The 22,864-nt window shown below is 38.0% G+C and overlaps 3 protein-coding genes, 1 long non-coding RNA gene and 1 pseudogene across 4 annotated transcripts; 2 read left to right on the forward strand and 3 right to left on the reverse strand.

Moving 5' to 3' along the window:
- On the forward strand, window positions 1-975 carry LOC111777158 (transcription factor CSA). Its single transcript, XM_023656623.2, has 2 exons — window positions 1-295; window positions 398-975. Exons 1-2 carry the CDS (start codon window positions 100-102, stop codon window positions 859-861), a joined length of 660 nt encoding a protein of 219 aa, XP_023512391.2. The 5' UTR covers window positions 1-99; the 3' UTR covers window positions 862-975.
- A 3,664-nt stretch (window positions 976-4,639) lies between these two features.
- On the reverse strand, window positions 4,640-5,337 carry LOC147787716 (secreted RxLR effector protein 161 pseudogene; annotated as a pseudogene).
- Window positions 5,338-10,016: 4,679 nt separating this feature from the next.
- LOC147787717 (uncharacterized) lies at window positions 10,017-12,245 on the reverse strand. Its single transcript, XR_015412105.1, has 4 exons — window positions 12,008-12,245; window positions 11,846-11,926; window positions 11,176-11,254; window positions 10,017-10,187 (listed from the first exon to the last, which is right to left on the reverse strand). It is a non-coding gene; the product is annotated as an uncharacterized LOC147787717 (long non-coding RNA).
- Window positions 12,246-12,974: 729 nt separating this feature from the next.
- On the forward strand, window positions 12,975-17,880 carry LOC111777162 (ras-related protein RABC1). Its single transcript, XM_023656628.2, has 7 exons — window positions 12,975-13,225; window positions 13,371-13,540; window positions 14,347-14,415; window positions 15,093-15,158; window positions 15,370-15,491; window positions 17,223-17,351; window positions 17,668-17,880. Exons 2-7 carry the CDS (start codon window positions 13,414-13,416, stop codon window positions 17,773-17,775), a joined length of 621 nt encoding a protein of 206 aa, XP_023512396.2. The 5' UTR covers window positions 12,975-13,225; window positions 13,371-13,413; the 3' UTR covers window positions 17,776-17,880.
- A 1,215-nt stretch (window positions 17,881-19,095) lies between these two features.
- LOC111777128 (U-box domain-containing protein 26) lies at window positions 19,096-20,675 on the reverse strand. The gene has a single exon (XM_023656589.2). It carries the CDS (start codon window positions 20,475-20,477, stop codon window positions 19,278-19,280), a length of 1,200 nt encoding a protein of 399 aa, XP_023512357.2. The 5' UTR covers window positions 20,478-20,675; the 3' UTR covers window positions 19,096-19,277.
- Between the last annotated feature and the right edge of the window lie 2,189 nt (window positions 20,676-22,864).

Raw genomic sequence — 22,864 nt, forward strand, 5'->3', positions numbered from 1 at the left:
ACTAAATGCCTTATAATGGGATGTGTTCTTTGTTCTTACAAACAAAATTAATTTTTTTTTTTTTTTAAAAAGAACTCTTCTTCTTCTTCTTCTTCTTCAATGATGAGATCAAGAAGCAGCAGCAGTGGCGGCAGCAGCGGCGGTGTCGGCGGCGGCGGTGGCTGCGGAAACAGCTCAGTCAGCTGCTACCGAGGCCACTGGCGGCCGGCTGAGGACAATAAACTCCGGCAACTCGTTGAACAGTTTGGCCCTCAAAACTGGAATTACATTGCTGAACACTTCGAGGGTAGATCCGGTAATATTACGTTTCAAATTTTATTATGTTTCTTCGTTCGTGAGATGAAAGTATAGAGACTAAAATGAACGGTGTATGGTTTTTTTTTTTTTTTTTCGATAGGAAAAAGTTGTAGATTGAGATGGTACAATCAACTCGATCCAAATATAAACAAGAACCCGTTCACCGAAGAAGAAGAAGAGAGACTTCTAATGTTTCAACAGCTTCACGGGAACAAATGGGCATTAATCGCGAGACATTTCAAAGGAAGAACAGACAATGCCGTGAAGAATCACTACCATGTAATAATGGCTAGAAGAAGAAGAGAACGTTTTACAATCTTCACTAATCACAACAACAACAATATTCTTCGAACCCGACATAGCTTATTGCCATTTTCAAAGGTCCTACAAAGCTCGCATCAAAAAACCGCCATCAAATGGACACCTCTCATGGCCACCACCGTGCTTCGACATGGCGGTGGAATGTCGGCTCCGACAGCGGCGGTGGTGTCGGGTTCCGACGGGAGGGAGGAGCATAAGAGGAGGGTTCCATTCATAGACTTTCTTGGTATGGGAAGCTCTTAGTTTAGCCAAATTTTTAATTTTCTTAGGATGTATGAGTTTCATCTTGGTTGTCAAATGTAAGAGTAATTATGGATTGCCAACTATATTATAAGAGATTGTCCATTAACGTTTTTACCTATCAAATATATAAATATATTTTATTTATTTTTCTCGATTTGAACTTAGAACGGGAGAGAGATTAGCGTAGATATCTAAATTAGGTCTAAGTTACGTTTATTTCTTCAAAAAATTATTTTCAAAACGGGTTTTCTTGTATAACATACATCCGAGATAAAATTTTAAACTTTGAATCTCTCGAGTAGGAATACATAGATTTCACGCCTGATGGTCCAAATTCGGCATCTGATGACCCCAACATTTCTCTGCATCATCGACAACATGGTACATTACTAATCCTAGCTGAATACTATCTTCACAAACCAACCCGAGTTTTTCAGCATGATTTATTCTCTCTCACATGCATTTAAGGAAAATTTTTACGAGGTTACTCAATTTTAAATTGCTACGAGCAAAGTATGATTAATCTTGGAGTTCTTATAATTGAGCCACCAAAAAGGAATGTGCGGGAACCTTCATTTTTTCCCTCTTTGTTAACCCTACGATTTGGGTTCAACTAGACTAAAGTAAGGAGTCGAAATAACCATTTTATCCATCCCGTTCACTTTGACCCAATTTTTCTAATGGTTCACAATTTAGGGTTTAGGGTTTTAAAAACAAAAATTGATTCAGAAGTACAGAGGTTCGTTTTATACTAAGTAATCATATATATATATATGATCGCTTGTGGATGTATATAATAAAATGATGTAAAATTCACAAGAATAAGTGCAAGTATACACTATCACAAGTAGCAAGTAATAAGTAAATTATCGATTCCACAGTAAACCTATCATTTTGGTTAATTTTATCGCTGGAAATTAAGTGAGTTTTTGGGTAACATTCAAATGGGTGTGGGTGATTTTAACTACTTAAACAAAACTAAAACAGAGTGTCACTGCTGTCGAAAAAACAGAAAATTATGAGAAAATCAACTATAATGAGGAAGGTTCGGCTAAAAGAGATTAAATAGATTAGTTGTTGAGTTTTGTGGTAGATTTTAGTTCGTTTTAATAGATTCTAAGCCCACTTCCGAGGGTCATGAATGGTGATTATTTCTATAATCGTTGTAATTTCTATTAACCAGGCTCTAGGAGAAGAATTATTTTGAACCCTTCTATTACCCTTCATTGCTCCCTCTTTCTCCCGAATAAGAGGACAACTATGTATGTAAAGTAGCTAATTAAACACACATGTAAATCATTAACAACAACTCTTTAATAAACTAAAATCATACCGTCGAACATACTTAAATTATATAAAACTCTCTCGCCTCCCCTATAAAGTTTAGTTCTCCATACAAACTGAATTAAACAGAGAAACCCACATCTTAATCATATAAAATTGATAGAGTAAGAAAAGAGAGTAAGGAAATAGAGAGTTATCTAGCTTTGTTACCGTTCTTTAATGGAAGTTTCCTTCCCTTGAGCTCTCACGTCCACCTCGTTGTCCTAATCTATCCTTTTTAGTCTTCTCTTCCTTCTGCTATCAACAGCTGCTCGATTAGGATTTTTTTCCTCTTCTCTGGTTTCACAGCAGCAGAGGCGCTACTGTCTAATCCGATTTTTCTCTCCCAAAGTGTGTCTCACTTTTTTTTGTCTTTTTTTTCCTTTTATATTGAACATGGTTCCCCTTTAGGGCTGAAAAGGAATAAGTAGTCCACATAGGATGTGATGGTGTTACTATAACACGTGCGGAAGCAATTTCGATCTTAGGCACTTTAAGTACATCAATTATAGTAAATTAGCTAGCATGTTCAAAAGCATTAAAACTCAATGAGTTTGAATACTAACATTTTGTAGTTCAACTTCCTTTTTCCTCACGAACCGATTTCGAACCACCACTAGTATCTTCTCTACTATTCTCCGGCCTTAGAACGGAATTGTGGAATCCAGTGAGTGACTAAATTTGAAAGGAATTTAGTAGATGTAAAGAGAGAGTTTTGAGAGATTATCTCAAAGTTTTTCATGAAAAATTTCCAATTACTTTGATCACTCTATTTATAGAGTCATATTTGCATGTTCATGCAAATTTGAGATTACCAAATTTTGATACTCAAAATTCAACTCAAATTTGTGGAGTTTATTTGGCAAACATGCAAGTTTGGTAAAAACAAATTTTGACACTCAAAATTCAACTCAAATTTGTGGGATTACGTGCAAACATGCAAGTTTGGTTAAATCATATATTGACATTCAATATTCCACTAGCTCAAACATGAATTTTTCCATTAGGTGGAGCCAACATTTTGACTTTCTCCATTTTAATTTAAATAATTAATTTCAAATTAAAACAATATTAAATGATTAATTAAACAATTTAATTAATATTTAACATTAATTCAAATGTCAATCCCAATCAATTCCAGCGATTATAAATCCCTATTCATAATTAAAATATTTAAATCTTATTTGAATATCTCTACTTCTCTCTTTTTATTTAATTCGTAATTAAAACACGTATATATGTAGTGTATTTTCTCTAATTTGAATTCGAACACTTCGAACTCACTCGTCACACTATTCTAAGGTTTAGTCCGATATGAGCTAGTAGGGGGACCTAATGGACCTATAGATCATGGGCTCCAACGATTCGAGATTAACCGGCTAAACTCATTAACCATGTTAACCAACATTCATTAACTACTAGGACACTCCACTATAGCCTAATAGTTGCAGTCCCCTCACTATAGATATATTTTTGTCCATTTGATATAACCATGATTAGTAAGTCGATCCTTCACAGGTTGTTCGTAACTAGAGCTGGGTCAATTTACCGTTTTACCCCTAAAGTTACTTCTTGTTCCTTAAGTCCCACTGATCCTCTAAGGAACAATTGGTTTGTAGTCCAACCACCAAACCGAATCCCTCTCCGACCAATGAGAGGGTGGGGCCCCTTGTTCAAGACCTGGAGTCAGTACTTAAGGGAACAACCTCTCTACTATCCTTAAAAGCGGGTAGGAGTGAATTCTATCTTGCACCCTATGTCCCCAGCTATTCACCCAATCTTACCCTTGAAATGGGAGGCTTATTGAGTCCGCGAACTCGGACCACTCTCACCCATGCAAATCTAAGGATAATTCTGAATAAACAGAGTTCATAGTTAGCTCAGGATTAAGGTCGAGTTATCTAGGTCATCGAGTGAAAAAATCAGTCTCAACAGTAAACGACATTAAAAAGTGAGACTGATTTTCTTTATGGTCCGATCTTATGCAATACTCATTGCATAGGACGCCCCCACTCACATGTCTCCAGATGTAAAATTTAGTGATCACATTATTTATATCATATACAAAAGTGGGCCGCATCCATAGTGTCCCCAGGATAAGATACTCAGCCTTATCCATGTACCATAGATCATTTTGACTATATACTTGAACTTGATCCACTCTTATGTCTCTACATATAGTTCAAGTAATCATACTATAGTCAGAGTATTATTAGTTTATTGGATTTAGATTAATGATCGTAAAATTCACTTTATTCAATAACAATCTTTACTGAATAAACATCAATAATAACTTTATTAAAAATAGAATATGTTTTTTTTTCCAAACTATGAGTTTTAGGACATAAAACCCAACAAACTCCCATTTGGACAAAAACTCTAGTGGGTTTTATAATGTTGAGTAGAGAGAAAGACATAAATACAATAAACTAGGGCATCACATACCCATGCATTTTCACCCACCTGCCATAAAGTACATAACTCGTAGTCCTAGACTCACTAGGTGGCCTTCAAACATTTTAGCCGTGAAGGGCTTTGTAAATGGATCAGCAATGTTGTGCTCTGAAGCTATCTGTGTGATGATCACATCTTCTCGTTGTACAATCTCCCTTATGAGATGATATTTGCGCTCAATATGTTTTCCTCGCTTATGGCTTCTTGGTTCTTTAGAATTTGCAACTGCTCCACTATTATCACAATAAAGAGTGATAGACAAATGCATATTTGGAACAACTTCCAAATCAGTTAAGAATTTTCTAAGCCATACAGATTCTTTCGCTGCTTCACAAGCAGAAACATACTCAGCCTCCATGGTGGAATCAACAATGCAACCTTGCTTTATGCTTCTTCATATTATTGCTCCTCCGTTTAGAGTGAAAACAAATCCCGATGTCGATTTCTTTGAATCGATATCGGTCTGAAAATCTGAGTCAGTATACATTGTAAGGATCATATCCTTAGCGTCGTACATTAGCATATAGTCCCTCGTTCTCCTAAGATACTTGATGATATTTTAATGGCAGTCCAATGAGCATGTCCCGAATTGGACTGATATCTGCTAACAATTCCCACAGCATATCATATGTCTGGTCGGGTACACAACATGGCATACATCAGACTACCGACTGCTCATGCATAGGGAATATGTCTCATATCCTCAATTTCTTGAGGTGTCCTAGGACTTTGTTCCTTCGACAAATGAACTCCATGCCTGAAAGGTAATAATCCTTTCTTGGAGTCCTGCATCTTATATCGAGCCAACATTTTGTCGATGTACGATGCCTGAGACAATGCTAGTGTTTTGTTCTTGCGATTTCAAACAATTTGGATTCCAAGAACAAACTGAGCCTCTCTCAAATCTTTCATTTGGAATTGTGTCGCTAGCCAATGCTTACTGTCAGTTAGAAATCCCACATCATTCTCAATGAGTAGGATATCGTCAACGTACAACACTAGGAAAACTACTGTAGAATTGACTATCTTCTTGTAAACACAAGGTTCGTCAACAAAAACATATTCTATTTTCAATAAAGTTATTATTGTTATTTATTCAGTAAAGATCGTTATCGAATAAAGTGAACTTTACGATCATTAATCTAAATCCAATAAACTAAGAACACTCTGACTATAGTATGATTACTTGAACTATATGTAGAGACATAAGAGTGGATCAAGTTCAAGTATATAGTCAAAATGATCTATAGTATAAGAATAAGGCTGAGTACCTTATTCTGGGGATACTATGGATGCGGCCCACTTTTGTATATGATATAAACAATGTGATCACTAAATTGTACATGTGAAGACATGTGAGTGGGGGCGTCCTATGCAATGAGTATTGCATAAGATCGGACAATGAAGAAAACCACTCTCACTTTATAATGTCGTTTACTGTTGAGACTGATTTTCTTTTCATTCGATAACCTAGGTAACTCGGTTTTAATCTTGAGCTAACCATGAACTCCTATTTATTCGGAATTATCCTTAGATTTGCATGGGTGAGAGTGGCTCTAGTTCGCAGACTCAATAGGCCTCCCATTTCAGGGGTAAGACTGGGTGAATGGCTGGGGACGTAGGGTGCAAGATGGAATTCACTCCTACCCACTATGAGGGATAGAAGAGAGGTAGTTCCCTTAAGCATTGACTCCAGGTATTGAACAAGGGACCCCACCCTCTCATTGGCCTGAGAGGGATTCGGTTTTCTTCTCCGACTCCTGTTTATATATTATTAAAAATTAAAAATTACATTTTTGCCCTCCTTCCCTTCCGGTAAGTCTCTAAAGTAGTAAGCATATTGAATTGACCACAAAAGTCATTTACACCAATGCATATTAAAGGACAAGTCATCATAAACAGGATTCATAATTCACTTAGGATTAAAATCGAGTTGCTTATGATCATTCCGTGAAAATATCAACATTCTCAATTAACAGATTTATAAAAAAAGAATAAATATTTCATGGTTTAATCTGATACAAATTCAGTGTATAAGATAAACTCACTTACATGTCTCCACATAAACGATTTGGATAAAAATATTTGTAACAATTATAAAATAAGTGTATCAATACCGTTACCCGAACAAGAAACCTAAGCTTATCCATCTATTATAGACCCTTTAAATTAATACTTTAACACGATTCTCCATATTGCATACTATTCAAAATTTTATTAATAACTTTAGATTCATACCGATGAATAATACTTGTAACGGATCAGACAAAAAAAAAAAAAAAGTCAGAGGCGTCCGTGGTCGCCGGCGAGACCCGAACACTCCAACGAAAGCCAGAGTTTTCGTTTTCACACGACCCACGACCCCGCCCAACTTCTGGATCACCACAACACCAAACCCCGGACTTTAGCCACCTCGTAACCAACAACGCTTTGGCGAAGTGAACCTATACGAAACTGACGTCGAAACCTCCGATTTATGCAATGAAAATCATCACGGAGACCTGTACACACACCCGAAATAGATTTTGATGCTTCATACATGTCGTACACTGTTGGAGGAGGAAGACAAAACCTCGGATTTTCAGATCTCCCTAGATTGGGAAGCTTTCGGCCTATACGAGCCAAACAAACGTCATAAATGAAAGAGGGGGAAGAGGAGACTTGGAAACAAAAGAAAAAGGAGGAAAAAGGACGTCGGAAACGACGTTTTCGAAGAGAGAGAAAGGTCGCCGAAATTTTTCTGATAAACAGGCGAAGAAGACAAATCTTGACCCGCGACCTGAACAGGAGCCAACCCACTCGAGTCCAATACCCACGGCCCAGACGTCTCAGCCTAGCCTATCAGTCGCGACCCAAAACCACAAATCAAAACCAACCAGTAAACCCGTGGCCTCGAACCCGACTCCAACCCGTCTACGACCCAATCCATTTTCGGCAGCCCAAATCCTTGGCCCAGATAGAATTCCCCCAGCCTAGAAACCGTGACCGAGACTGGAGCTGTTGATCGCTTGTGGATGTATATAATAAAATGATGTCAAAATCACAAAAATAAGTGCAAGTATACACTATCACAAGTAGAAGTAATAAGTAAATTATCGATTTTACAAAGAACCTATCTTTTTGGTTAATTTTATCGTTGAAAATTAAATGAGTTTTGTGTAACATTCAAATGAGTGTCGGTGATTTTAACTAATTAAACAAAACTAATGCAGAGTGTCACTATTGTCGAAAAACAGAAAATGACGAGAAAATCAACTATAACGAGGAAGGTTCGACTAAGCGAGATTAAATAGATAAGTTGTTGAGTGTTATGGTAGATTTTAGTTTCTTTTAATAGATAAGTTGTTGTAGGTTCGACTATGCATAGTAATTACTTCCATAGTCGTTTTTAATTTCTATTAACAAGACTGAGAAGAATTATTTCTAACCTACCGTCAAGTCTCATTGCAATGGAACTTGAGTATTAAAGAGGATTTCATTGCTCTCCCTCTTCTCTCGAATAAGAGAACAACTATGTATGTAAAGCAGCTAAACACATGTAAATCATTAATAGCAACTCTTTAATAAACTAAAATCATACCGTCAACATACTTAAACTATATAAAATTCTCTAGCCTCCCCTATAAAGTTTATCTTTCCCTACAAATTGAATTGAACAGAGAAACCCACGTCTCAATCATATAAAATGGATAGAATAAGAAGAGAGTAAGGAATAAGAGATTTATCCAGCTCTCACGTGCACCTCCTTGCCCTAATCTATCTTTCTTGGTCTTCTTTTCTTCTGCTGTCAATAGCTGCTGGTTTAAAGCTTTACTTTTTCTCTGGTTTCACAGCAGCAGAGGCTCTACTGTCTAATCCGAAAATCCTCTCCCAAAGTGTGGCTCCACTCCTATTTTAAGCATAATTTTCCTTTTATAATGTTTGTTTCTTCTCCTTTAGGGCAGAGAAAGGATAAATTTTTTCACCCAGTATGTTTCTAATTTGGTAGTTAATAACCCACGTGGACGATTGATGTGGATTAAAATTTTCAGGTCATCCCTAAAAAGTTTTCTTTCTGAATTAGTTCAGCATCAGGGTCAACAATTTATTTCCAGATTTGCAAGCAGTGTTTCCAGATTTGCTATAACATCATGGTTCAGTAAATGTTCTGGAATTTTACCAAATAACTCAATTAAGTGTACAATTAAGCTCGATTTATGCAAATTGATTTTTTTTTCATGTTAAACCACAATTTACTATTTCATGTATACTAATAGAATAAATGGAGCAATTAATGAGAAAATAATGAGTATGAGTGCAAAATTAACTCAAAAAAGACTTGATATAACTCTACTTTTGGACAGCTATCAATTGCCTGACGACCCACGCCTTGACTCGACTTTGGCAGCCCAAATCCTCGGCCCAGACAGAATTCGTGAAGCCCAATAATAGAACCCAACCCAGAAACCATGACCAAGATCCGAACTACCTGAAGACCCGCGCCTCGACCCGACTTTAGCTTGCACACACGACTGCTTCTGGTTGTGCCATGTGTCAGCATCTGGCGCAAACTCCCCCTCGGCTCCGACGGCTTGATCGGCTCAGCGGCTCCTCGGCTCCGGCGGTGTATTCGGCTCGGGAAACCTATTTTTGACTTGTTTTGGCACTGTTTCGACCCTCTCGAACTTGATTTCAACCTCGTTTAAGGTAAAATAGGTCAATATAAGGCCCTATTTCACAATTTCAAGTTGGACTTTAATTATGTTGTGAAATACTAACAAACGTGTTGAACAACCCAATAGGAACCAATCACCAACGAAAGTGTAGGACACATACAAGGAGCTAGGAGCTTACGTATATTTTAGGGAGTACATCGGTTAAGCCCTACCAAGTAAGTGGCTCTACCGTCATATCTTACGCAATTGTATGTTGTATGTTGGCACGTGCCCGTGGATTCGCACGTGTCATAAATTGTATGTTAGATTGTTACGATTTAATACGTAACAATATGCAATGGGAATGTATGCTGTTTTTGAAATGACTTGATGTGCGATATAATGTGACGTGATGTGTTGTGCTTAGAACGTTTATGTGATCGTTGAGATGTTTTCGGTATGAATCAGATGTCATGGTATGTTATGATGAAAGCATGAAATGTGAGATTATGTTTCCTAAATTATATGTATACAACATGATATGTATGACATGAAATCACAATGTATAGTATGAAACATAACCCCGTTAAGATTATGCATGATAGGAGAACTGGAAAAATGAGAAGTAATATAATACGAATGAAAATGTCACAGCCCAATATTTTACTACGGACAGTGACTAACGACACGACACAGATGCACAAGAGATTTAAATATGAAGTAACGAAAATCATCAAATTTCAATAAAGTTTTTCAAAAGATAAACACAGAACACAAGACCGTTTGGAAAATAAATTTGAAAAGAATGCGAATACAAAAATAAAGACTAAGACTGGACTGACGCCCCGGGACAACCCATTCCTCTGTGACAATTCCCTTCAGATCACGCCCACTCTTGACCGACGCCTCGCGCTCCTGAAAAAAAAAAGGAAAACATAGCAAGGATGAGTATAAAAATTATACTCAGTAAGCCACCTACTTGTAGGCTCTTTTCGCATCTTAATTTAACAGGTTGCCACGGTTTCCTATTTCGGTTCTAGGACGACTGGCTCTAATCTAGGTCCCTTGGGGCTTGCCCCTTGTGTTTCACTGATTTTTCGTCCTCTCATTAAATGCCTAGAGGTTCTTTATGCCAAGCTAATATGGTCGGTATCTCTCTATGAGGTGCTACCTCTACATGGCTATCTGGGACTACATGGTACCTGGCCTAGGGGTGTGCTGAGTACCCCTACGCCCATCTAGTCCCTCTACGGGGGGCGCGACCCAACCCGTTCCCATGCAGCTAATGGGCTGTACGACGTGGGGACACATTTCCCATGCGAAATGGCTAAGAGCAGTAAAGACTGATCAGGGACCCCTTGGTCCTCCCACGAAGCTATAGATACCGTTCACACGCTAGCAATCTATGAACACTCCGGGGTACCTTCTTACCGTGGTAAACCGCTAAGTTTCTAGGGAAAAATTAAGTCAGGCTAGAGCGGCTCCTAACCAAGATTCCCTAATCTTATCAAAGAAATGGGCCCTAGCAATTAATAGAGGGTGCATGCAATCTTCCTCTAACATCATAGTATGTAATTCATGCAAACTAGGCATACCGGCTCAACGGGGCGATGACCTCCATCAAGCACCCAGAGCACGAAGTTCGCGCTCAATGGGGCGAATTCGTCCATCAAACACCCGAAACCCGGCATACACAATTCTACACATAAAATAACGCATGCATACATACGGCGGAAGCTTAAGGCATACAAGCAACACTCGAGTAATTTACCCAATTCAAACACAACAGATAAACTGACTAGTAACTTACATGAAGAGCTAATCTGAAACAGAACTACTAGCATGCATGCAATCTGAGCGAATCCTACAAGTATTTCTTCCTAAATACCGGGTGGTGACTTACCTGGTTGACGCGTGCCCTTTCGCTAGCATTTCTTTGCCCGTGAGGTGTCCAAAAATACTGATTTCTCTAAATTAAGTCCCTATCCACGTAAAAACAGTATTAGAACTAGAACCGGGACAAAAATCGAGAAAACAGAAAACAACCGGGCCAAATTGGCCGTTCCACGCGCGCTCACGCGCCCAGCAGCACGCTGGGAGTGCGTGGCCACGCGCGCGGGAAGGCGCCAGCCGCAGGCTGCACGCGCGCCTGCCACGCGCGCCCAATCCTGCACAGTCGCGGGTCGGCCGGCCCGGCCCGGCCCGATCCGATCCGGTCCGGTCGGCTCGCGTTGCGATTCGGCCCGGCTTGCAGGCGACACGTGTCGACGCCTCGCTGGAGCTGCGTTGCTCCAGCCGGTGGTCGACGCGTGTCCGGCGCCTGTCGCCGCCCTCCGCCGCTCGCCGGCCGTTTTTTTTTTCTTTCTTCTTCTTCTTCTCTGTCCTCTGAAAACCGAAACCCAGTCGGTTTCTTTTTATTTTCCGATTTTCATATCTTTCGATCCGTAGATCAGATCAATACGATTCCTTCGGCAACGTTTTAGATCGTGTTACAGGCTACGTCCTAGTATTATTTTTATAATTTTTTCTTGACTATCGGAGGATTTAAGAACGCCGGCCGGAAGTTCGCTCACCGTTCTCGGATGACCCTCGGATCTCCGCCTTTGGGTTGAGGTCTCGGCAAAACTTCTTCACAGACCGTGCGTGAGTTGTTCCTAGGTGAAGATTTCAACATTTTAGGGTCGATTCACGTAGGGTAAAACTCAGATCTGAGCAATATCGTTCAGAAACCTTACCCCGCGAAATATTCTTAGGTTTTGATGGTGCGTAGGCCTTGCTAGCCCCTCAATCCTGGTACGAGTCTCGTCTGGAGATGGATTCCGGCGGTGGTCCGTTAGTCTTCCCGGCCGATCTCTCTCTAACCTCTTTTTTTCTTTTGCAGGCAATATGGCTGGATTTTCCTTGGACCCCTATTTGGGTTGGAGGGGCAAAATGACATTTTTGCCCCTCAGTTGACTTAGTTTTTTTTTTTTTTTTTTTTTTTTTTTTTTTTTTTTTTTTTTTCGCGTTACAGAAAATGATAACGAGGTTATATCTATTAATGATAAAAGTAGAAATATTGGGGACCTAATGCATTATGTGTACTCATGCATTGGGAGATACCCTTACTCCATCACGAGGGTACGAACGCGTACACCCAAGAGTAGGAGAACGATCGTTATGTTTACATAGCGCTGTCCAGATGGTTACTAGTTCTAACGGGTGTCCATCCTAAAAAGCTCCCAGAGTATGCTTGCCTGACAAGGAAAGTGGCCTAGCGGAGTGCGAACTGACTGGTGAGTTCATACTTGCACATATGGGTTGTGAGTAGAGTATATGGTACACATCCAAGTTACCCGTTAGGATAGCACCGTAGGAAGATAGATTGAAGGATAGGTCCCGTCATCTCATTTGTAGGTGTTTGCTACATAAACCCCGATATGGGGTCGCTTACTGAGTATTCTTAAAATACTCAAGCCTCGTGCTACTCCATTTTCAGAAAGGCAAGACACCCATATGAGACCGACGGAAGCATCGCAAACCCCGTGACCGTGACACATGTATAAGATAGATTTGTTTTCCAATTTAATTGTTTAGGTCCGTGTAGGTTGAGTTGTATTTGCATATGTTAGTACACATTATAAACATTTATGGGTAGCCAATATTTTATGAATTATGTTTCCAAGATTTTTGAAATTAATAGAAACTCACGCAACCTTGGCATTTAATAAAAAATGAAGATCCGTTAGATTGTACAGTTCAAACGAAAGCCTTTTCGTGGTTGCTTTGCTTCCGCTACCAATCGATCGATCGCCTGAGTTGACTCAAGGGCGGGATCCATAAAGGATTCGCCATTTTCATTTACCATTCCTTTTTCTAATTCTATAGCCTTCACGGAGTTCTTCAATTTCTTTGTTTCGTTTCCCCTTTTCATTGGACGCGCCATCGATTTTACATTGGATTGGAGTTTTTGGGTATTGTGTCTGATCTGTTCTTACGGGATGATATCTTCAATTTCGTTTATGTTTTTTTTTTTTTTCTAATCTCCCTTGGTAATGCCACATGCTGTTTTGCGTTCTATGAATCCGCTGAGATTTGGTTTTTCTTTTCTTTGAGTAGGTACTTAACCGGGAGGGATCTTATTTTTGAAAATTGTTGATTGATGGATTCGACGTCTGAGTTTGATTACTTGTTCAAATTATTGTTGATTGGGGACTCGGGGGTTGGAAAAAGTAGTCTGCTCTTAAGTTTTACTTCCGACAGCTTCGAGGATCTCTCTCCAACAATCGGTTAGTTCTGTCATACAGATCTATATATATAGATATGAGCATAGGCAAATCGTTTGTGTTGTTTGCTGCTGTACATTGGTTTATCATTTTAAAGAAAATTGATGTTAGATAATGAAATGCTAGTGCTGAATTTTCACTTTCATTTTCTGCACGGGATTGAGATGAGATTGAGGGCAAAAGATGAAATGAAAGGGAAAATTGAGAGGACCATTGTTGAGAAAATGAGGAATAAGATTATGAGATTCCATTAATCTTTCAACCATATTTCATCAAGAAAAGAAAGAGGCTCTTAGAGAACCAGGTCAAGTTTCATTTTTAAGACAGTTGAAGGAACTTAGCTACCTACATCCATTTCTGAAAAGCTAAAATGAGAAGCAATTTCTAATGGAAAATAATATTTCCAAGTAATGTATGGTTCATTTTTATTGCTTTGTACTGTTGTTATTTGCAGGAATTGCATTATAGCATTATGAAAGGCCTTTTTTACTTGCGTTTCTTACTGTGGGAGTTGTTAGTTGAAAAGATTTTCCTTTTACCTTTGTAAACTTGGTTGAATTTTAAAATGCACTACTGAAATTATGTTTTCTATCTCATTCTTAATTGAATTAGTATTAACAAAATTGAGAATTTGAAATGATATTTTGATTATAAATCCTACATTTGAATGTTTCATTGTGTTGGCTTGCTTGATTAACGTGCAAAACGCGCCACAAACCTTGCTAACTTCTACTTATTTGGCATGTGATGGCAGGTAAGCATCAGAGAACTAGAAATCTATTCTAATTGATTGTCATTTTCATGCGCAGGTGTGGATTTTAAGGTAAAGTATGTTACTGCTGGGGGTAAAAGGCTGAAGCTTGCAATTTGGGATACAGGTAATTAAACTTCTCCACATACATGATTTTTGTAGCATTCTTCCATTCTTGCTTCTTCCTCCATTTTACTTTATGAGAGGGCGTCTGTTCTCTTTTTCACACAAGCAAGATACATGTTCTTGCAGAGAAGTACGGTATGGATCAGTAATATGATTACTTTCCCTGAAGATATTGCATAGTTAATTGTCAATTGTTTAACTATAACCGTGAAGAATAGGCAGCTGGACAATATACTAAATTATGTTTTGATTAAATCTGAATCTTAACTTAACAGACTAAGGAATCTCAAAGTATCAGTTCTAATTCTCAATTGTTGTTTGATGGTTCTAGTGCTGTCAATTATAAAGATGATATGGTTGTCTTTGTTGATTTGCCATGACTTATTTGTTGGTACTAGGGCATTACTTCTATATTGTAACAGCCCAAGCCCAAGCCCTCCGCTAGCCGATATTGTCCTCTTTACGCTTTCCCTTTCGGGCTTCCCCTCAAGGCTTTTAAAACGTGTCTACTAAGGAGAGGTTTCCACACCCTTATAAACAATGTTTCGTTCTCCTCCCCAACCGATGTGGGATCCCACATTTATATTTCTTGTACTGAACCTGCATGAAAGAAATCTGGTTTACCAGATCTCCAAGCAAGGCATTCTATAGAATCTAATCCAATCTTAAATCATACAGCTGGGCAGGAGAGATTCAGAACATTGACTAGTTCATACTACAGAGGCGCTCAAGGGATCATCATGGGTGCGTTCTATTCCCCTTTTTATGTGATTGTTTTAAGGAAATAAAAATTCTTGGCTAAGTATAAATATTAAATATCCTAGATGTGTTTAGTTTAAAAGGTGTTCATTATGTTTTCAAATTTGAAGTTGTTCGTTTGTTTGGCTGTCCAATATTATTCTACTGCCTTCTGTGTTGTTGTCTTGATTATGACATCAAAGGTTAACTGTGTCAGTTTATGATGTAACGCGGAGGGAGACCTTTACAAACCTCTCTGAGGTATGGGCGAAGGAAATAGACCTATATTCGACAAATCAAGATTGCATCAAGATGCTTGTGGGGAACAAAGTCGATAAGGTATGCATCTTCAACTTTCATTTGAAATTTTCTATAAGCCTGAAGCAGGTTCCTGTAACATTTGTATAGATGCTGGTTAATTGATCGTGTACGGTGAACTGAAGTTAGTGTTCCGAAGAATTTGATAACCATTTGATAATATAAGAGCCGATTAAGTGAGTTATGAATAGCCATGCTTTTTCCATAAGGGTGTGTTAGGTATCCAAGCGGTTATATACTATTATTAAAAAACTTTGAAGAGTGTCAAGACACCTTAATAATGAAATCTAGACATTAGGCTGACTCATCTCCAAGCACAAAGGCCAAAGCCTTTCCTAAATTACATGTATGTTCTCAAACTCACGTCCCTCCTACAAACTATACCAAACTCGTACTCTTAACTAACCGTCATAAGAGATACATTCTCTATAACAACCCGAGCCCACCACTAGCAGATATTTTCCTCTTTGGGCTTTCCCTTTCGGGCTTCCCTTCAAGGTTTTTAAAACGCTTCTACTAGGGAGAGATTCCACACCTTATAAGGAATGTTTTGTTCTCCTCCCCAACCAATGTGAGATCTCACATTCTCCTTGTCCATTTTGCTCTTCCTAGTATAGACATATATTATTGGAGGCCTAACAAAGTTTTTTGGAATGTATGAACTCGAGATTGGAAATTCACTCCCAAATGAATTCCAAGGTTTGGAACAAAAAATTATATTTCCTTGCAAGATTTAGGAAGCCATTAGATATTTCATCTTAGTTTCTTTATATCTTATTGAAAAAAAAAAAAAAAAAAAAATCAATTGGTAAAACAGAAACCATGATCCTTCTGATTTCAAATCCAAATCCATTAATAACATCATTTATTACAAACGTACTTATAGGTTCTTTGTTTTATTAAATGTCTTTCTCATGAAGTGAGGTTAAGGTATAAATCCAAAATAGTTTATTATGTGCAATATTGAACATTCTTAATTAATTTTGTTTAAGTTTCTGATGGTGGAGTTCAGTTGATTTTTTAATTACTAAGGAGAAAACAATTCTACGGCTTAACCTGTTTAGAGACTCAGTTTGGTGTTTATGTCTTGAAATGAATGGCTTAACCTTCTTTTGTTAGTCTTCTTGGTATAAAGTTTATGCTCCCTTCAGACCATAGAGTTTTTATGCTCCCTTCAGACCATAGAGTTTATCTTTGTAACTTTGGGTTCTTGGATTTCATCCACTCTTTTTTGTAATTTCATTCCATGATTGAAGTTATTTTTTCTCGTAAAAAGCAAAAAAGAAATCATGGATTCTTATACAATATGAAGTCCTTGTGTTGAAGGTTTCGTTCAAACAATTGTTATGGCTTTAGAAATCAGCTCAATTAAAGCCTAGGGAATGAATTCGCTTGAATTATTTTTTACTGAAATTAGTTCCAAACCCAGCCTTCATGTTGACTATCCATTCATTTCAATGGCTTTAATTAGGTCATACCCTTTCGACGGTATGATTTTCCCATTTCCCTGTAAGGAAGATTTAGATGAACATTTCAAATTAATACTTCTAAATGTTTTAATTGGCTAATATATATATTTTTTAACAAGAAACCGAACATTCGTTGGGAAGAACCTAAGAACAAAATGGCATTTCCAACATACCCTAAAGGTGAAGTGAGGTTTAGTGAAATTCTTTTGATCTCTATTCTCTTATGATATTGTTCTTCATACTCTGCATCCAGCTTAGTTTTTATCTGTATTTTCTTCCTCAGGAAAGCTTTAGGACAGTAACAAAGAAAGAGGGAATTGACATGGCTAGGGAATGTGGTTGTCTTTTTACAGAATGCAGTGCCAAAACTCGAGTTAATGTACAACAGTGCTTTGAAGAACTTGTTTTAAAGGTAATAGTATTAGTTCAGTACTTCTAGTTTATTTTTTGGTCAAAAGATCCATATTGATTGGTGACTGTCAGGAACGTGGTGTTTCCCCTGTTGTAACAACCACATCTTTGATAGTTCTCGAATGAAAATTGCTGTCACGTTCCTGGTAGATTCATAAATAGGTTGAGACATCGATGAGAGTTGCTAGGCAGTGGAAGAATTTTGAAACCTCTCGAAAAGTTGCGTTTTAACAATGATTATTCCTCTTCTTTATCCTGCGAACTTACTGAATGTTGCATGGACGAGAAAACGTGATAATAATGATTCTTATGTGCAGGTTCTTGAGACGCCCAGCCTTTTATCTGAAGGCTCTAAAGGAGTGAGAAAGAACATCTTCAAGGAAAAGCCTCCACAGCCTGATGCAGCCGCGAGCGGTTGTTGCTGAAATCGGTTCATTGTCTCTAACTTCATTTGCTGATTATTTTCTAAATTATTGTAAAATTATAGTAGAAAGGCATGGTGTTACAGCTTTTATTGTATCTCACATATTACGGTAATGCTTTGATATTAACTTTTGAAATGGCTAGGCCACAATGCTTTGTCCTCGAGTTCTTTTAGATCTCTTGTGGGTCCTCATATTAATAAAGAACTCTCTCTTTTACGGCCATTCTAGTGTTCATAACATGCTTTCACAAACAAATTTTTTCTCACTTCTTCAAGAAAGTTCACTGAAAATATTGCATTATCTTTCTCATTGTTCAATTATTTGTAGTTGTGATGTGTTTTTTGGGAAGGAAAAGTCCCATCAGAAAGATGCAGGGGTTCAGAATTCAGGACAAATGCCATCGTTGACAGGCAAGCTGGAAGAAGTGCTTCCAGCAAATTGAGTGGGCCATTCAAGCATGTGCCTGCCTCTGCCTTTCTAAACCACATGTAAATCTCTTCGGTTGCTGATACTATTATTAAGTTTGAAGTATTGGACACTTGTCATGATTGTTAATAAGGTGTATCATGATATTTACAGGCTTTCAATTCTGAACCTCCTATTGGACATGGCAGACTTGATCCACACATCATCAATGGCTGTGATTCTGCCTCAGGTTCACTTAATCTAATCTTCTTTATTGATTCTCTTGTATCAAATCAAATTATACCGAATTTTGGATTGTGAATGTAACTGTTAATGCTGATCGCTATTGTCTTTTTTTGGGTTTTCTCTTTCACGCTCTTTCGTGAAGTTTTTAAGACGTGTCTTTTAGGGAGAGGTTTTCACACCCTTATAAATCATTCGTTCCCCACTCCAACTGATGTGGGATCTCACGATTCACCATTCTTCTAGACCCAGCGTCCTAGCTGACGCTCGTTCCCTTCTCCAATCGATGTGGGATCCCCAATCCACCCCCTTTAAGATCAGAGTCAGACACCAGATAATGTGCCAGCGAGAAGATTGAGCCTTGAAGGGGGTGGACACGAGGCAGTATGCTGGGCCCCACATCAATTGGAGAAGGGAACGAGTGCTAACGAGGACGCTAGGCCCAAACGGAGGATGGATTGTGAGATCCCACATCGGTTGGAGAGGAGAACGAAGCATTTTTTACAAGGGTGTGGAAACCTCTCCCTAGAAGACGTGTTTTAAAAACATCGAGGGCAAGCCCGAAAGAAAAAATCCAAAGAAAACAACATCGGTTAGTAGTGAGCTTGGGCGATTGATGGACGAGAAAGGCAGGTATATTATAAGAGTTTTCAGATGCACAGAATATAATGATATACTGAAATGCATTTGCATGTGAGTATAAATCTCCAATGACTGAATGTTTCTATACCTGATGATGTACCCTATTAGATATTTCTTCTATAGCCAATCAAATTTGCAGGCTATAATGTAAAGATTCACATTTGAAAGGGGAAAACAAAAGGCTGAGGGGGATAGAATATTATTATCACACCTTACATATTCCTTTTGTCCTCAACCCACTTGGATCTAAGAAGCTTGAGCAGAATTCTCGCCTTTGTTTTGGTCTTTGCACAGCACTGACTCTGCAATAGCAGAAGCAATTGACTCAACACTCCACCTCTAATGGCCTCTTCCCTTGCTTCCACTGATTCATAACACAACATTATAAGTGATCCAACAGCACTTTCACTGCCTCCAAGATCTGATACTCTAAAAACCATCTTCACAATAGCATTCACACCATTTGGATTATTTACCACTTCCACTTTTGCACTTCTCATGACTAAAAGTTTCTCAATTGCTGTCATTGCCACTCTTGCAGAGCTTCTTTCTCTTTGTTGAGCATTAGAAATGTATGTAATAAGCCCTGTAACTGCACCTTCCACAACCAAATTATTGATGTGTTGTTCCATGTTACTTAGTGAACATATGGCTTTGGTTGCAGCATCGGATACCTCCGAGTTATGGCGTAGAAGTTGCACGACTTCACGTAAAAGCTCGGTAGCGTTTCCGAGCAAAACACCAAGATCTTTAGTCTGAACTGAAGATGAAATTGCCTCAACCAGCTGACATAAACTGATCTTGATGGTGGCAGTGCCATGACTAAACAAAACCATGAACCTTGATAGTTTAGACTCCTCCATTAGCATATTTAAGGACTGTATCTGATCAAGAGAAACCATAGAAACCACGAAACTAAGCGCTTGCTCTACAAATTCCTGATACTCTTGTGATAGTTTAGCTTCTGCTTCTCCAAAAACCAACTCCAAAAGCACTGACAAGAATCCAAATTGGACGAAACAAGAATTACGAGAAGGAAACTGTTCACATAAAATCCTAACTCTTTGAAGAACTTGAAGCTTGTATTCATAAGAAAACTCATGAGATTCAAGTTTGGTTCTCAAAGCAGCCATGGAATCAATAGCAGAAACGCAGTGAGGGCTTATTTGGTCACCCATTTGAAGCCACTGGCTAATCAAATGGCGAAGAGTATTATTAGGCACAAAGGAAGTATCATGAAGCTTCTGCATTGTAACAGGACATGTGAGGTTCCCAGATGCCAGCCATTTCTGAATGCTGGATCTTTCATACGTCTGTCCTGTGCAAAGGGTCACAGGATCCTTGAACAAATCCAGACTTATTGGACATCTAAACAAGTGAGGGATGGTCTCATGAGCTCCTGCTTCTTTCATGGGGAAGTACTGATATTGATCAGAGATTGTGGTGTGCAGAGTGACAGAGATCAGAAAGAGAGGCTATCCGATGAGTGTTCTTGCAAGTAATGATATGAGGAAGAAGTGTAAGAACAATTGGTCCCCATTTCCTGTGTTATGATATAGAATTCAGTCAAACTGACCCACCATGAAACAATAATAGTTATTGCCTTTGAAGTTTGAATCAACCCTCTTAATAAGAAAAAGTGGCCTAGAGAGAGAGAGAGATTTGACTCAGAAATGTCCTTATTCCATGAGAGAGAGAGTTTTCACTGATATCTACCGTCCACTACTAATAAATATTGTTCGTTTTGGTCCAGTACGTATCGTCATTAGCCTCGCAATTTTAAAATGCGTCTATTAGGGAGAGGTTTTCGCACCCTTATAAAAAAATGTTTCGTTCCCCTCTCTACCTGATGTGGGATCCCACGGAAATTTTCTTGATCTATAAGAAAGAGGGAGTTTTAAATATGAAAACTCAACCTTTTTTTTATTTTTTATATTGGGTTGGGTTGTCGAGTTGTTTTTCTTTAATTATTTAAAAAATCATACTTATTGTGAGATCTCACATCGATTGGAGAGAACGAGTGTCAGCGAGGACGCTGGGACCCAACGAGGTGGATTGTGGGATCTCACATGGTTGGGACGGAGAACGAAACATTCTTTACAAGGGTGTGGAAACCTGTCCCTAGCATACGCGTTTTAAAAACTTTTAGGGGAAACTAATATTTGCTAGCGGTGGGTTTGAACTCTTACACTTATCCAAAATACATCGTTAACATTGGTTACGAGACCAAGTAAATGTCAACTCGTAAACCGACTCAAATTTTTTTATTTTTCCAAAAATTCGATATAATTTATTTTTGGTCCGTCTAGAAGGCATATTAAATGGGAAAAATCATTGAAGTAATCCACTTAGAATCCATAGTTTTTTCTTCATCATGACATTCCATCACACATGAACAACCTTTTTGTAGCAAAGAAGCCAAAGTTTATTTGTTCACGTAAAGTGTTAGAAAAAGGAAGTCAATATATTTTAATAAATAAATTAATAAATAGAAACACCCTATAAATTGCCTTTTTTTTGTGAATTATCCCCTTATTATTATTATTTTTATCTATCTAATTTTTAAATTTTTTTAGAAATATGGTTCTATTTAATATAAAATTAAATTTCAAGGATAAGTAGGGACGGAATTTAAAATTTAACCTAAAATCTTAATAAAAAGTATGTGTGAGATCCCACATCAGTGGGAGAGAAAAATAAAACGTTCCTTATTAGGGTGAAGAAACCTCTTCTTAATAGACGCGTTTTTAAAATCGTGAGGCTGACGGACAAAAACGGACAAAAACGGACAATATCTACTAACAGTGAACTTGGACTGTTACCGTGTATGATATTTAAAATTTTATATAAGCGATAAATTTCAAGGGGTAAATCAGATGGATGCAATTTAGTCTTCCTAAAATAATCCAAATTCTACAAAGGTGATCTTGTTTAAATAATGGTCAAAGATGGACGACAATGATGATGAACACAGTTGATCGAACATAATATTTTATTCAAACAAACGTCTGTTAATATTAATATAATGAAATGGTCGACATAAACTATTTATGATTTAAAAGACTAATGAATGAAAAAACGTGATTAATACTTTTTGAATAAGAAAGTTTCGAATCGATGAACAGAAACGTTACTAAACGAACGTCATTTGATGTCGTTTTTTTGAACAATGTGTTATTTTAGGGTATCGTTTAAGATTAAATGCATGCACACCCACCCTATTTATTTGATGGGCAAATTAATTCCATCAACATTGACTTTGGACTCTACCAAACCTCCCCCACCTCACTACCCAAAGTTTAGTCTATTATTCCTTATCTACCTTTTTGGTATGACTTTCTAAGCGAAAAAAATTGAGGTTTGTGTTGATAGAAGCTATACGTTGTATCGTTTCTTTAGGGGTAAGTCTTGTTGTGGTCCTCGAACGATCATTGATTCATTTTATTTTGATTTTTGAACTTTTAAAAAATGTTTGTTTTTCTATTTCGGTTGAATAGATTGAACGTATAATTTGAAATACGTGTGTATTCGTTATTAGGATGAACGAATTTTAGTATATCTTAGTAGATAAGACATCAACTACCATCTTAGAAATAGATGAAGGCGTTTTGAAGCTAAGCTATATAGATTCCGTAAGTGGGTAGTGGGTTAGATTAAAGATGTCCATTTAACCTGCAAAGCGAGGGCTCCATGGAGACCTGCCCTAAATGGGGCGGGAAAATTCTCGTTTCAATGAGAAATGGGGGAGGAAGCGAGAAAATATTTCTCTTCATTAGCTAAACGAGATTGGAGACGAATA

This window comes from Cucurbita pepo, chromosome 16 (genome assembly GCF_057944985.1).
Source record: "Cucurbita pepo subsp. pepo isolate OVF chromosome 16, ASM5794498v1, whole genome shotgun sequence".
Taxonomy (NCBI): domain Eukaryota; kingdom Viridiplantae; phylum Streptophyta; class Magnoliopsida; order Cucurbitales; family Cucurbitaceae; genus Cucurbita; species Cucurbita pepo.